This window comes from Pogona vitticeps, chromosome 3 (assembly GCF_051106095.1).
Source record: "Pogona vitticeps strain Pit_001003342236 chromosome 3, PviZW2.1, whole genome shotgun sequence".
NCBI classification, from domain to species: domain Eukaryota; kingdom Metazoa; phylum Chordata; class Lepidosauria; order Squamata; family Agamidae; genus Pogona; species Pogona vitticeps.
This window is the reverse complement of record NC_135785.1, coordinates 85590692-85606122: the sequence shown is the minus strand read 5'-3', so window position 1 is coordinate 85606122 and position 15431 is coordinate 85590692. Positions and strand designations below refer to the sequence as shown.

Genomic DNA, 15431 nt, shown 5'->3' with positions numbered 1-15431 from the left:
AGACTCCTGTGCAAGGAAAATAAACCTGAAATCCAAATACATTATTCTTTGCTTTGGATTCCTTATCTTTAACTACCTATAGTTTGAATTCCATTTATGTGTGAAAATCAAGCCCTAATGGCTGCAGAAGCGAAGTGCAAACAGTTCCACTGAAAGGTGCTTGCGGCAAGCCCTTGAAGGAACAGAAAATCCTACACAGCTACTTTAATCTCCAAATTTTGCTTTCCAGTGACAAATTGTTTGAATGGAGCTGCTAAGACTTGCTTTGGCATGCAGAGCTGCAGGTACCATCAGTGTTAGAGTTCCCTTTGGAGATTTAAAGTACTGTATGTGGAGTTTTGCAGTGGCCATGCTTGTTAAATGGCTGCTGCCTGTACTTTTCAGTGAAGAATTGTGTGGTCCACACCCCATCTACATGTGTGTCATTGTGGCATTTCATTGCATATTGGGACATGGCTCCTGATACTTGGCTGTGTGAAATTCCCTGCTACTTGGGGTGGTCTCAGCCACTAGGCCTTATTTTGTACACATTTAAAGGGATTTAAACTAAACCTTCATGGACCAGTGTTGACAAGTCATTCAGCTCACATTACTTTGGATCCAACCCATAGTCAAGATGATCAGATGAACAATCATAAGGATAGTTAGAATAGGGAAAGTAATCATAGAATCCATTAAAATTGAGTTTGAAATTGTTGTGAATTTGCATAATTTGCATTTAATGGTTAAACAAAATGAACACCATACTTAGTCTCTAATTTATCTATTGATTTTGTTTTTACTAATGAAAAACATCAAAATACTTTATTATTATTGTAAGCAAAAAAGATTTTTAACTAAACCAAAATTAATTGTTCGTTTACATGAATTATTGCCCTGCCGATATACTAGGGGTTACATGTGAAGTACACAGAGATACAACCAAGCATAAACTAACTTTACTTAACATAAATAAGGACAAAGAAATTCACTGTGCATATACATTGTTCTGTAAAGGAGGTTTAAGGAGAAATCCATTGTAATCTAGAAGAAATTGGCTGGGATCCTATTGTCAACCTATGCTTCTGTAAGGGAAATTGCATTGAGTTAAGGCGGCAATTTGATCCTCATTAACAGGGTGCTGGACACATAAGAATATGCATCCTGCAACACAATCAGCACCTCCATTAATGAGTAGCAGTCTGCTGCCATAATTTACATTATTTCCCTTACGCAACCATAAATTGTCAGTAGGATTTTGGTTGTGAAATCCTGGCCTGAATATCATTTATATATACTTATGTATATAAATCCATTACCAATTATGTGAAGTTTAAGACTGAGAGAACATCAAATGAATAAATATTATGGCCAGTATCCTGCTAAACATTTGCTGAATGGAAAGTCCCACCATTGTGATAATGCAGTATTGCATACTTCTTGCACAAACCCTGCTGTGGGAAAGCAGAGGGTAGACTTTCTGACAGAGTTGCGGTATTACCAGGATGCACCAGGTGGCGTTAACCAAAAGAACTTCCCTGAGAGATGAAGACGCCAAGCAATAAAGCAGCGTTGATAGCAGAATAGTTGTATTATTTACAGGATATATACATACATGTACAGCTTAGTCCTTGTTTCCAGTCCCGAAGTCATACACATAAATGCATAAATCAGAGTCAAAGTTCTTATAAATTAGTTCAGCAGTCAAATACCATATGTTCAGTCCAGTAGCCAGAGTTCTTCTTCCAATATACAGCACGAAGACATGGCTTCTTCCAGAATATTCCAGCACAGCAACACAACAACACCAACCCACAGAGAGTGTGTGCTAGAGGTCTGCTAGCTTTATCCCAGGGTTAGCCAATCCTGGGATTGCTCTCTCAGCTGCTACAACTTACTCAGCTGGATAAATTCTTGCTTTACTTCTCTCTTTAGCACTAATTCTTATAAATACTTATTTCTATGTACAAAACTGCATTTAACAATTCCACCAGGTTTAGCTCAAATCTGTCACGTTCTTCCTAGAGATTGTCCCTTGTACAACAACAATGCCTGAGTGGGCACCATTCCCCTGCATTACTACACTGGAGGGACGTTTTGCTTAGCAGAAACTCATCTGGCCTATAGCTGTTTATATCAAATATTGGGGTCTTTCCAATGCTATGGTTATATGAAAAAAACCACCAGAAATTCACAGATGAGGAAAAAAATGTTTGCAAAGGAGTAATACGGGGCTACCCTTTCCAAGGTAGCCAGCTGTGCTGTTGAGGCACAAATGCTCCCACTTTGGTACACATGCAAGGAAGTGATGGATTAAGATGGGTACATATGATGGGTCTGTAATATTCTAAATAAAGAGTATTTCTTTTCACTCTAAATATGAGGCAGCTCATGTATCTACTGTAATCTTTGACATATTTATTTTATTTTTGTTGGGAATTGCTATAAAGTGTTTCCAGAAAGAGTAGGGATGAGCTTTGAGCTTCAGGTGATTTATTTGTTTATTTGGTTGGTTAGTTACAATTCTTTATCCCATTGGGGGCCAACTTGCTAAGCAAGAATACAACTATACCATTGTGCATTCTGGTATTAGCCCCTCTGATTTGGTATAATTTAATCTGGTTTTAGTTCCTGTGGAAATGTGAAATATTTTTACAGCTCTGGGGCCTTAATTGTTTTATATATTTTTAAAGTGTTCTTCCAATGGTTATGTAATTTATTGTTTCAATGGAAGCTGCTGTTGGTGTGGAAAAACTGAAGGCCTGGGTATAAGTGTTGTAAATTAAGTAGGTATATTTTAATTCTAGTCTACTGAGTGATGACACAAAGCAGCTTTCCTCAGGTAAGGCTGGCATACCTGCTAGGACTCATCCTGGACAGAGACACTGAAATCATAATTACCCATCCTCTGAAAACTTCTGGATCAGACCTACTCCAGGGCCCTTTACGTCCCACTGTCTTTGAAAACTGGAAATTCTGATTAGTTCAATAGATGGTTGGTAGGCTGTGAAATGGAACTGATCAATGGCAACCAACCTTACCAGAGCTTATACAACTGCAGTGTTTCCTAGTCGGTTTCGGGGTGTAACTCAAAGCCTTCGTGAGGACCTTAGAAATTACATGTGGATTGAAATATGGGCAACTTGAAGTAGTGTCTGCTGTGGTATCTATCTGCTCATATTTTTCAATCACTTTTCAGGTTCCTTTCCAGGGTTCCTGTACACCTGGAAGAAGGTTTCTAAAGGTGATTGACATATATGGGTGTTTAGGTACGCATGTGCTGGGTTGTGTGGAGAGAAGTTGCCGGAGCAAAGGGCTTAACTGCAGCTCAGTATTTGCAGAGTATTCTTCCCAAGGAGATTAGTGAGAAAAACCAACCCCATTTAATTGTTATTTGGACACTGAGCAAAGCCTATTTATTTTTGAAGGTTTTGAAATGACAACAGAGCTGTTTATCATTATTTCAGGGAGGCAGTTGCAGCAAAAACAAAGAGGAGTCTTGACAGACTGGCAAATTTTATTTGGTGTTGGTTTTCATGGATTGTGCCCCTCTTTCATCAGAGACATCACATGTCTTTGATGAAACAGGCTGCAGCCTAGAACAAAAACATATGAAAAACAAGCTTTTGTCACCATTGTTGCTACTTTATTTTGTTGCATCATTTAATAACATAATGATCATCATAGAACTGCAAAGGGACCCTATGGATCATTGAGTCCAGCCCTGTCAAGGAAGCATAGTGGTGAATCGAATTATCAAGCTCTGGTTCTGCAGCCAGATACCTAAACCACTGAACTGTCCAGCAGTTCTTTTGTTTGTTTTTGAACTATCTTGTAAGCCTCTCTGGGAATGCTTTCTTATTGTGATGCAGGATATTGATTGATTCAGTTATTAAACTGGCAGAGGTCACCAATATTCAAACTAGCTGGTAATGGGGATCCCCCCTTGCCCTTTTCATAGTGTTTTCAGAATGACTCATGCAACCATCTTTTCCTAACATCAGTTTTATGTGAATTAAGGTATGGCCTTGTTCTTTTCACAGATGGTGTCATTAACTTGAGCATTCCCATCGTACTTCCAATATCTTCGGAGGACAAGAAACGCCTGGAAGGTTGCAATGCATTTACACTGGAGTACAATGGACGGAGGGTAGCAATACTAAAAAATCCAGAATTTTTTGAGCACAGGAAGGAGGAGCGCTGCGCCCGTGTTTGGGGAACGATATGTGCAAAGCATCCGCACGTAAAAGTATGTGAAGTGTGAATAAATAATTCAGGGTTTTGCTGTTGTTGCAATAAATAAAACAATGCATCTACTTAGTACGATAATGTACTCTGCACTTTATTTCTGTTCTTCTATTTTCTGCTGTTTCTAAGTGTTTTTGGTTCCCAACATAGAGCTGGGAAGGGAGGAGTGAAAGCTGAAATCTTGCCACTTCAGTCGTTGTACTTTCAAATTGTCAGGTAGCCTCTCTTCAAATGCTTCCCCTAGAATAGCAGCCTGTGGATCTGGACCACAGTTTGGCCACCCCCACTGCTACAGTTGAGTTGTTGGTGACAGCCTCAAAGTCTCACTAATTAAGGTTGGTCTTTCTCAGAGTGGGGGAACTGTGATTTTTCCAGATGTTGCTTTAGACTCAACTAGATTCAACCCATGAACTCAAGGCAGCATAAGCGAAGGCTACGAGGAGAGTTGTAGGCTGACAACATCCAAAATGTCCCAGGTTCCACACCCCTGGTTTAGACGGAGGTTACAATCCATAATTACATCAAAATGTCATTTTATCCTAATTAGTGGATTATGCCTTTTTATAGATGGTGATGGAAAGTGGAGATTGGTTGGTTGGTGGAGACCTTCTTGGGTTAGAGAGAATCAAGTGGAATGATGGGCTGGACCAGTACCGCTTGACACCGCTGGAGCTACGACAGAAGTTTAAAGAAATGAATGCTGGTAAAGGGCCACATTTCTGCTTTTGTAACATTGCTGGTAGGAGGCCTTTTCTGTGATGGCCCCAATATTCTTCAATCCGTGGTCCAAAGAGATCAGTCTTTAACTTTTCTAGAGTTCAATAAATATGAAGATACCACTCGTCCAAGACAGTTGGCAGAGCTTGGGAGTTTTCAATGCCTGCCGCTTTTCACTTTAAAATGTCTTGTTGCGTCACCCAGGCACCAGTATTTGCCTTCATCTGTCCATGGCTGGCTTGTTGCACGATGGAGCTGGCCCTGAGAATAAAATAGGCTTGCTTGACTGGTGACCCAGCAAGACAAGCATAAATAAGCCTCTCAAGTGATTGCTGGCCCCATTTTTTGCAGTTCATAGATAGCAGCAGAACACAGGCATTCTTCATCTCTTAGGAGCCATCAGACAGGACCGTTAGCTTCCGTGCAACTGTTGTAGAGCAGTGTTTGGGAGACCGTCTTGTCTAAGATTTTCTGAAGATACACACACACACCCGAATTTTCAGTTAAATGGTATCTTTATGATAGTTGTATTATCCTTAAATTGGGTGGGCTGCTGAAGTTGAGAGGGGTTAAAAACAGGATGCAGCAAAAAGCCTTCTAAAATTGCTCAGTTCTCTTCCGTTGAAATTGATGGAAACTAAAATTCTGTATGTTTCCATTGAAAAAGAAGCCTCACTTACTGACAGATGTGTGTGTATACATATTTGCAATCTAGTAGTACTGAATTATAACTTGAGCACGAAGTAAAGACACTGTTAGTTTTCTAGCAGAAGGATAATCAGCACACTTAACATAATGATCAGAGCTAAAACCTCTGTGACTGCTCCTGGATTATGGAACTCCTTTCCTTGGGGATTTCGGTTGGCCCCTTCCCTGATTTCCTTCTGCTGGCAATTGAAAACCAACATCCATTGAGAGGCTTTTAATTATTTGTGAATTTGTAAATATTTTTATACGCTGCTCTGGATCCTTGCAAGGGGAAAAAGGCAAGATGGATGGATAGATAAACTACAGACAGATGATACTCATCTTTCATTTGCTGTACAGTGGACCCTCTACTTAAGGAATTAATCTGTATTGGAATGGTGGCTGCAAGTCGAAAAGTCTGTAGGTCGAATCTCCATTGACCTACAGTGCATTGAAAACCGATTAATCCCATAACCAGCGGTTTTTATTCTATTTTTGTTCCATTTTGGTTTTTTTCTGGTCTGTAAGTCGATTCTCCGGCTGCAAGTTGAATCTAAATTTTGCAGCCAGAGAAGTCTGTAACTCGAAAAGTCTGTAAGTCGAGGGTCCACTGTATTTGCTGTACAGTTATCCTGATTTAGGATAAAAGCTGTTCACATTTCCTATTTATAGATCTTGCTGGACAACTGTAGCCTTCTAGATATTGTTGAACTCTAGTTCTCATCATAGCCAATGATGAAGGATGGTGGTAGTTGTAGTCCAACAAAAAGAGAGCCACAATTTGTCTGTTCCTGTTGTAGATAATTTTTCCATGTATTTTTCTCTATCTGGCATTGCTGTAATTCAGTTGGTTCTCCCACTTCTGCATTCCCCCCCCCGTTTTTTTGCCTTTCAGATGCTGTGTTTGCTTTCCAGCTGCGCAATCCTGTCCATAATGGACATGCTTTACTGATGCAGGACACCAAACGCCGTCTGCTAGAAAGGGGCTATAAGCATCCTGTGCTGCTGTTGCATCCTCTTGGTGGGTGGACCAAGGATGATGATGTGCCCCTTGAATGGCGCATGAAGCAGCATGCTGCAGTGTTGGAGGAGCATATCCTAGATCCCAAGTCAACAGTCGTTGCCATTTTCCCTTCTCCAATGTTGTATGCAGGACCAACAGAGGTATGCCATTTCCTCAGTAAGAACTATAGGAAGAGCATGTTTTTGCTTTCTTTTGCTCTTCCCTATGAATGGAATTATATCTTTCTGTTTGCAGCAACAGCTGGCTGGATAGCTCAGTGAGTTAGGTATCTGATTGCAGAGCCAGAGGTTGGGAGTTCAATTCCCCACTGTGCCATCACAGAACAGCCAACCTATGTGGCCCTGGGCAAATTGCACAATCCCAGGGCATCCCCAGCAGGAAACAGTAAATCACTTTCTACTTAGAAAATCCTGAAAAGGGTTGCCATAGGTCAGAATTGACTTGACAACTTTTGAAGCACAGAGGGTTAATCAGAAAGAAGGTTTAACATGAAGAAGGACCCATGATCTGGGTGAAATTCGATTTTAGTCCCAGTTAAAGGAGACCCATTGAAATGAATGGGACCTGTTAGTCTCTACTAATAAATCTGATGCATTTCAGTGTTTCCTTTCTGGCGTGGGTTAATAATTGGATTTAGCTTTCTGAAAGAGAGCACAGGAAATACTGGGAACTGAATGGTGATTCAGCAGGGTGACTGAGAAACATTATCCTTCTCCTTTTTACAAGGCAAAACATTTTCTTTAGAACTTGAACATGACACGAAGACTCTGTAACTCAGCCATTCTTAACCTTTTTTTTGGCCATGGCCATAAAAACCGTATGAAAGAATTATAGGCCAAATCAAGATTGTATGTCACATAATTAACCTTATACGTTAGTGTGTGAAAAATTGTTCCCAATCTCTGCCCCCTCTTCAGGTGTGCTATGGGCTCATTGAGAATGGCTGCAACTGATTCCTTACACATGGGCTCATCTTTTTTCTTACCATTTCTCACATGTTCATTTCTTTGTGTTGGAACAACACACACACACACACAAAACAGAGCAGAAAAGTCAAATCTGATACAATCCCACAAAGAAACCCAACAATGCACTGGCCAAAATTATTGGCACCCTTAACTTAATATTTGGTAGCACCCCCTTTGGAAAAAATAACTGCAGTCAATCACTTCCTGTAGCCATGATTGAGTTTCTTACACCTCTCTACTAGAATTTTGCACCTCTCTACTCTTCTCTTGCAAACTGCTCCAGGGCCTTCAGATTCGAAGGATGCCTTCTCCCAAACTGCTGTTTTGAGATCTCTCCACAAGTGTTCTATGGGATTCAGATCTGGAATCACTGCTGGCCATTTCAGAACTCTCCAGCACTTTGTTTGGAACCATTTCTGAGTGCTTTTTGAAGTGTGTTTCGGGTCATTGTCCTGCTGGAAGACCCATGACCTCTGGTGGGGACGCAGCTTTCTGACACTGGTCACTCACTACGTTGCGCCCCAAAATTCTTTGATAATCATTAGATTTCATGATACCGTTCACACAGTCAAGGCATCCAGTGCCAGAAGCACCAAAGCAACTCCAAAACATCTTTGAACCTCCACAATGTCTAACTGTAGGGAGTGTGTTCTTTCAGTGTCTCATTTCTTTTTCTCTAAACAGTGCCATGTTGTCCTTTACTGAAAAACTCCACTTTTGTCTCATCTGTCCACAGTAAGTTCTCCCAGAAGGATTGTGGTTTTGTCACATACATTTTGGCATACTCGTCTTGTTTTTTATGCCTTTGTGTCAGCAATGGTGTCCTCCTGGGTCTCCTTGCATAGCGTCCCTTTTCATTCAGATGGTGGTGGATAGTGCGAGTTAACACTGTTGTACCCTGTGTCTGCAGATGAGCTTGAATTTGTTGGTTAGTTAATCTGGATTCTGTACCCACCATTCAAACAACCCTTTGTTTTAATTTTTCAGTAATTTTGCTCTTCCGTCCACATCCAGAGAGGTTAGCTACAGTGCCATGGGCTGTAAACTTCTTGATATTGCACACACTGGACACAGGAACATTAAGATCTCTGGAGATGGACTTGTAGCCTTGAAACTGTCGATGTTTTTCCACAATTTCTTCTCTCAAATCCACAGACAACTCTACACTTCATTCTTTTTTCCATGCTCAGTGTCACACAGAACACAAAGGTTGACTTAACTTTTCTCCATCTTAACAGGTTGCAAGTGTGATTACTATATTGCCCATCCCTCTTACTTGCAACAGGTGTACCTAAATACAAATTAAAGGAGCATCACATGTTTGGAAAGCAATTATTTCTTAGAATTTAAAAGCAAAAGCAAAGCGTTCTGCTTATATACCGTCCCATAGCACTCTCTGGGAGGTTTACAAGTTAATTACGCAGGCTACTCATTGTACCGACCTCAGAAGGATAGAAGGTTGAGTCAACCTTGAGCCGCTACCTGGGATTGAACCCCGGGTCGTGAGCACAGTTTTGGCGGCAGTACGGCAGTTTAACCACTGCGCCAGGGTGCCAGTAATTTTGGCCAGTGCATTTTTGGGTTTGTGCGTGGGATTGAATCAGATTTGACTTTTCTTCTCTTTTTTTGTGTTGTTCCAATGCAAACCAAAGAAATGAACATGTGAGTACCAAAACATTTGCGACTGCAACAATTTTCTGAGAGAAAGGTTGCATTTTCTGACAGAATTGCAAGGGTGCCAATATTTTTGGCCATGACTGTACAGTGTTCCCTCGCCTTACGATTGCTTCACATTATGATGAATCCGCTTAACGACGATCTTTTTGCGATTACAATTGCGATCACAAAACAATGGTCTAAATGGGGGAATTTCTCTTTGCGATTATCGGTTCCCTGCTTCAGGAACTGATTCTTTGCAAAACGTTTTTCTAACAGCTGATCAGTGGTTTCAAAATGGCCACCGGGTGATTAAAATGGCTCCCCGCTGTGTTTAGGGAGGGATTCCTCACTATACAGGCAGCGAAAATGGCTGCCGTATGGAGGATCTTCGCTGGACGGTGAGTTTTTGCCCCATTGGAACACATTGAACGGGTTTCAATGCGGTTCAATGGTGTTTTTTCCCCCTTTTCTTTACGATGTTTTCGCTTAACGGCGATTTTCCTGGAACAGATTATCATCGTTAAGCGAGGCACCACTGTGTTTTTTCTGCTGAAGATGTTTTAAAACAGCAACAATACAAACTTTGCACGGCTACCCAGAAGAAAGACTGAATTCAGTGGCCACTATTTGGAGCCAAGTATGTATAGGATTGTAGTCTAAAATATCAAGTTTTTGAGAGGTCAGAAATGTCAATTTTTAGACTACAGCTCCTAGCTATGAAGGCTGGGGATTCTGGGAACAATAGTCCAAAAAAGGGATGTTTCCAAAGTGCTTTAAAAATAAATCTCTGAACAGTGCAATAAATCCTGTTTTCACCAGAGCACTCATGTTTTGCCTCTTTTTAGGTCCAGTGGCACTGTAGGGCAAGAATGATTGCTGGTGCCAACTTCTATATTGTGGGTCGAGATCCAGCTGGTATGCCCCACCCAGAGACCAAGAAAGATCTGTATGAACCCTCACATGGTGGAAAGGTGCTTAGCATGGCTCCAGGACTTACTTCTGTGGAAATCATTCCTTTCCGAATTGCTGCCTATAACAAAGTACAAAAAGCAATGGTTTTCTATGATCCAGACAGGTAAGTGTCATGGCTAATGACAACTTGTCATATATTGTATGGTGTTGGTAGATTTTTCCCCCCTCGAGTCTAGACATTCATTCTGAAAAATTGTTGTTGTTTAAGTTTGTGTCCACAGACATTGTGGCCATAAATGCCATTGGCATAATGATACATTTTGTTTTTAGATCACCTTTTGATCGACAACACTAAACACTAAAATGTAAGTTTCTCTTCTGGAATTGGTGCAGAGCAGCTGGCATGTCACAGGCTGTTCCTGCATTTCTCCAGCTACAAGAAAGGTGGAGATTATTATTCTTTAGTGAACAGAATAATTCCATTTCCAAGTATAGAAAATTGTACTGTTTACGTATGTACTATTACAATTGTACCATCTTCATCAGTAGCTACATTTTTCTTAATAGGCACAATGAATTTGACTTCATTTCTGGGACACGCATGAGAAAGCTGGCTCGTGAAGGTGAAAATCCCCCTGATGGATTCATGGCACCAAAAGCATGGAAAGTGTTGACAGAATACTACACATCCCTGGGGAAAAACAATTAGCTCTATTTTTAATGAAGAGTGCCTTTTTAAAAAAAGATCAGCTGTTCTACTTCATATCTTTGAAATGTCCTATTCTCTTTGTGGGCATTTCCTTCCTAGGCTAGACATTGATTCAGCATTTTCCCTCTGAAATTACTAGGGAATTTCTTCTCCATTCCAAATAAAAGCCATGGAAGGGATTTTATGATATACAGAATAATATGGATCACGTTTTGGAGAATCTAAAGTCACATTATGATTTGTCCTAATCTCTGGGGAGTGGGATGTATGAACTGTGCAACTGGCAAACATCAGGTTTTCCATCTGTTCTTTGATGCTTCTGATTGGCTACACAGAATAAATAACAGGGATACAGGGTGGCATTTAATTCTTCTTTTCCTTGTCTTTGAGAAATGCCAAATGGAAAGCATAGCTTCTGCCTCACTCCTCCATCACCTTTGTTTCCTTTTTTTTTTGATTCCATGACTGTTTTTTTAAAAATTATTGTTATGATGATTATTACCATGAGTTATCAGCATTTCTTTATGAGGGAAGAAATCTGAAAATGCCAACTATTTTTTTCCATAGTTCCAGGTCATAGAATGGTCTGCTGGCTAGTTTTTAGGCTGAAGGTTTTCAAACTTTTTCAGGGAATTTGAAGGTTTCTGGGATATTTATCAGGATTTAACAATAATTACACAGTTGCCCTCATTTTCTGCCTCAGGCAGAGGAGAAAACGATACATCTTCCCACATAGTACTTAAGATCATAGAAGTGATTGGGGCACATGAGGCAGAAACCCCAGAAGCATTTCTTCCCTCATTTTAATAGTTAAAACATGATAATTAAGGAGATAATTATCAATTTGCAATGCTTTCTAGAGAACCAAATCAGGTGGTTCCTCTCTCAGTCTACAGACAAGGCTGGCTGTGAGTGAACAGGCTTTTCTGAAAGACAGCATACCCACCATCACCTTCTTGTCCCTGAAACTTGAATCTTCAGGACTGTGCTTCACATCACGTTTGCCATCCAAACATTGCACCCCAGATGTTAGGCCCCATTATTATCACACACTAACAGAATAAACACCCCAAACATGTCTTGGAATCCCGTTCAGCACCAGAGTTCCATGACAGACAAGTTAATTTGAAAACAGTTTTCTGAGGGCAGAAATTTTAACACATGCTTGTTAGATAGTCACCTAACACTATTTTGAAACAAGCAAGAAAGGAGCCCTTCATTAATGAAGCCAGTCTCCCTCGGTTCCAGTTGACAAGGAAAGCAGAAATTGAAGTGCAATTACCTCAAAAAACAAAAACAAAACACAAACATATAAATTAGTGCCAAATAGTTCAGTTCCCCTTAAGTTTATCTGCCTTCCACACAATAGTAGGCTCTTCATTTAGGAACCTTCTGCATCGACCACCTGGACAGGTAAGCACAGGCAAGAAAATTGCTACAGGGCAGGCAATTTCAAGATGAGTTCCCTATCACAGAGGGATGGGGAGCTGTGCTGGACACAGTCACTCACTACCTCAAAAGGTTTCTGTTTGATTCCTGCATTATCAGTCCTTTTCAACACAATATTAGCATGTCAGTGTGATACAACAGCTAAAATGCCAATAAATCCAAATTCTGTGTTCCCGATTCTGCATTCAAGAGCATGCTCAGAAAACACTTTTAAGGGACCACAACAACTTCTCTCCCTCTCATTACGAAGATTACTACCAAAATTCCCTTCTAATTACCTCAAACATTAGTGCCAACGCAGGCTTATCATACTATGCCTTGGTGACTTCTGTTTTGTGAAGGCACAACTTATGGTCAGTTCATTTTACTGTTGCACATTAATACTGCTAAACTGTTGTCATCCAGGGGGTGAGAATGGAATATGAACCAAGCAATCCCGAGTCATAAATTCACTGAGTGGTCTTAGACAAGGCACTGTACTGTATAGGGAAGCTTGTTCTGGTTTAGTTTACAGCATTGCTGTATTGGTTATTGAGATAACACACATGAGATGCTCTGAATATTCTATGGTACTATATGCATGTGATTATTGCTTTCTAAACTGTCTAGATTGGAGGCCCCATCTCTTAATCTGAGATGGGGCCTCCAGTTGTCTTACTTTTGAAGTCTTGTGGAGGTTTTGAATGTTGGGCACCATGGTTGCTACTTCGGTGATTGAACAAGGATGTTGAGCTTTGATGTGCACACTAGAAATTCAGGTCTTTTGCTTTTGGGTCTGGCCTGCAACTGTTAATCTGTTGTTGTTTTTTTTAATTGAATGGTTGATCTTCATATATGCATCATGAAGGACAGCTGTACATACATAGGGGAGGCTGCTGTGGGGAAAGTGGCTTCCCATTCCTTTTTATTATGAACTGGGAATTTCAGCTGCTGTTCACATTCTTATAAATTGGGAATAGCAGTATTACATTTACTATTACTATTATTTAAGAATTGCTAAACTGCACCTTCATCTAAAACTTGATTCCAATGTGGTATACATAAACATTTAAAATCAGTGGCCAGTATCTAACATGGATTCCTGCTGGTCCTATGGTACTGGGGAGGCAGCAACTTGCATCCCCCACTGCAGTCTAATCCCCCCCAAAAGAGATCTAGGTGGTTTGGAACCCCTGCAACTGTTTTTTTTTTTGGGGGGGGGAGGTTCATACAGCTAACAGTGATATGGGGAAGAATGCTTTGTCAGCATAGCATTGGATTTAGCCCAGAACAATGTTAGAACAAAGCATTTTAAAAAAGCAAAAAATTTGAGAGAAAAGCTATGCAACACATTGTAGAAAGCTCCATTGAAGTCAATAGCTATTCTAAAAGGTGCTTCTAAATGAAGGTTTAATTCTGCACTATTTAATCACTTGGACTAATGGCTGCAATTCACTTTCATGCCTAGTACTGAAAGTTTGCCAAGTTGCATGGGACAATTTTGACCACAACACAGGAAATATAGAACTGTATGTCCAATTATTGTAATAGTTATTCACAATGTTTTCCCATGTATAGAGCCCTGCTGCTACTTAGTGGCTGAGGCAAGAGATGTGGGGCAGGTCTTCTTAAATCCCTTTTCTTTTTTCCCTCCCTTTGCCTCTGGTGGTAGGAAATGTACAACACCAGTTTTCAGGCTGGGAGAGACTGCAGCTCTAGGGATAAGATTAGGATTCTGAGGATCTTTGAAAACTTCTGCTTTATCCCTGAGCCAAAAGCTCTACCATCGTTCAGAGTTTATTCTCTCTCTGCCCACAGCAATGGTTAGTCTCCAGGACCAATGGCCCCTGGGTCATCTCTCCCAGACTATAGGAATTCACCCTAAGAGTTTTTTTAAATCATATATATGGATATAACAGGTTAAGGTCAATACACAGAACAAGATCCAGTTGTTTACAGAGACCCTGCCTTTCTCCTGCATGAAGTGATCCAACAATGGGAGGGAATTCCCTCCCACTCAGTTAGCATTCTACACACAGGAGGAAGACTAAACCAGCGGGGTATGGATTGGATTGTGCCCATCATTCCTCCAAGCACTTCAACTGAAAAAGAAAAACAAAGAGATACATTGAGCTTTCCTTGTATCTACAGAATAAAGAATCATCTTTACAGATAGTGGGGAGAAAGTATTACCGTAAGAACTAAAAAAATGGTTATCATTACATTTTGTGGACAATGAATGCAGTCACTGGGCAGAATGCTACCTGCACTCTGTACATGAGACATGAGAGTTGCATGGGATGCAAACTGCACCAGAGACTGAGCCTAAACATGGCTTGGTGAATGGCTCCCATTATGACTTTGGTAGCTAATGGATATTAGCAAGTGCCTTTTATAATTGAGCCCTCTGGAAGGGACCATGAAGACAGGCATGATCTTGCTGTTTTAATTTAATTAATATTTTAAATAGGGCTGATATTTTCTTTTCCTTGTCTAACCTTATAATACTATATTTGTACTAGTCCTTTTAAATTTTACATCTGTATCATGTAATATTTTGTAGCATATTTATTACAGACATAAAACCAGAATGTAAGCCTTAATACAACTTTTGATTAAAATGTCTTCTGAATTTGGTATTCTATTATTAAAACTCAAATTTACTATCAATAAATCTCTGTTCAATCATTCCTGCCATTTCAGTTGCACGTCTTTGTATCTGCATAACCAAAACCTATTATGTGTGACCCCACCAAGGCTGTGGGCTAAGAGGGTGGAAAGTCACAGAATGCCTTGTGAGTTTGGCATTGCAGGGTGAAGGAGTCAAGACAGGGCACAAGGTCTGACTGTTCCAAAAGAAAACAAAATCAAACACCGACTTATGTCGGTGAAGATAAATTTTAATCCTTCACTCACAAAGGATATGGGGACTCAAACAGACTATGTGCTGTCCACGTGGCCATATGTCAGAGGCAGCAGATCTCTGAAAATAGAGCACATACATGCAAGCTGTGAGCAGATGAAGGAAGAGTTCCCCAGAAACTTTGGTGGAAATCTTTTAAATGATAGTAGAGAAAGGGAGCTCTGAGGTAAGAGAATT

The 15431-nt window shown here is 40.4% G+C and overlaps 1 protein-coding gene across 3 annotated transcripts in view; it reads left to right on the top strand.

The window, feature by feature from the left end:
- PAPSS2 (3'-phosphoadenosine 5'-phosphosulfate synthase 2) overlaps positions 1–15021 on the top strand; it is a 54703-nt gene extending 39682 nt beyond the window's left edge. For 2 of the 3 annotated variants that reach the window (XM_020801275.3, XM_020801274.3), the window contains 5 exons: positions 4023–4228; positions 4795–4930; positions 6527–6795; positions 10128–10357; positions 10762–15021. In XM_020801275.3, the coding sequence (XP_020656934.1) occupies positions 4023–4228; positions 4795–4930; positions 6527–6795; positions 10128–10357; positions 10762–10903 (983 nt within the window). In that variant the 3' untranslated portion in view covers positions 10904–15021. Of the gene's footprint in view, positions 1–4022; positions 4229–4794; positions 4931–6526; positions 6796–10127; positions 10358–10524; positions 10589–10761 lie in introns of those variants that run through there. The other variant, XM_072995275.2, reaches the window with a different exon arrangement.
- The last annotated feature ends 410 nt before the right edge of the window (positions 15022–15431 follow it).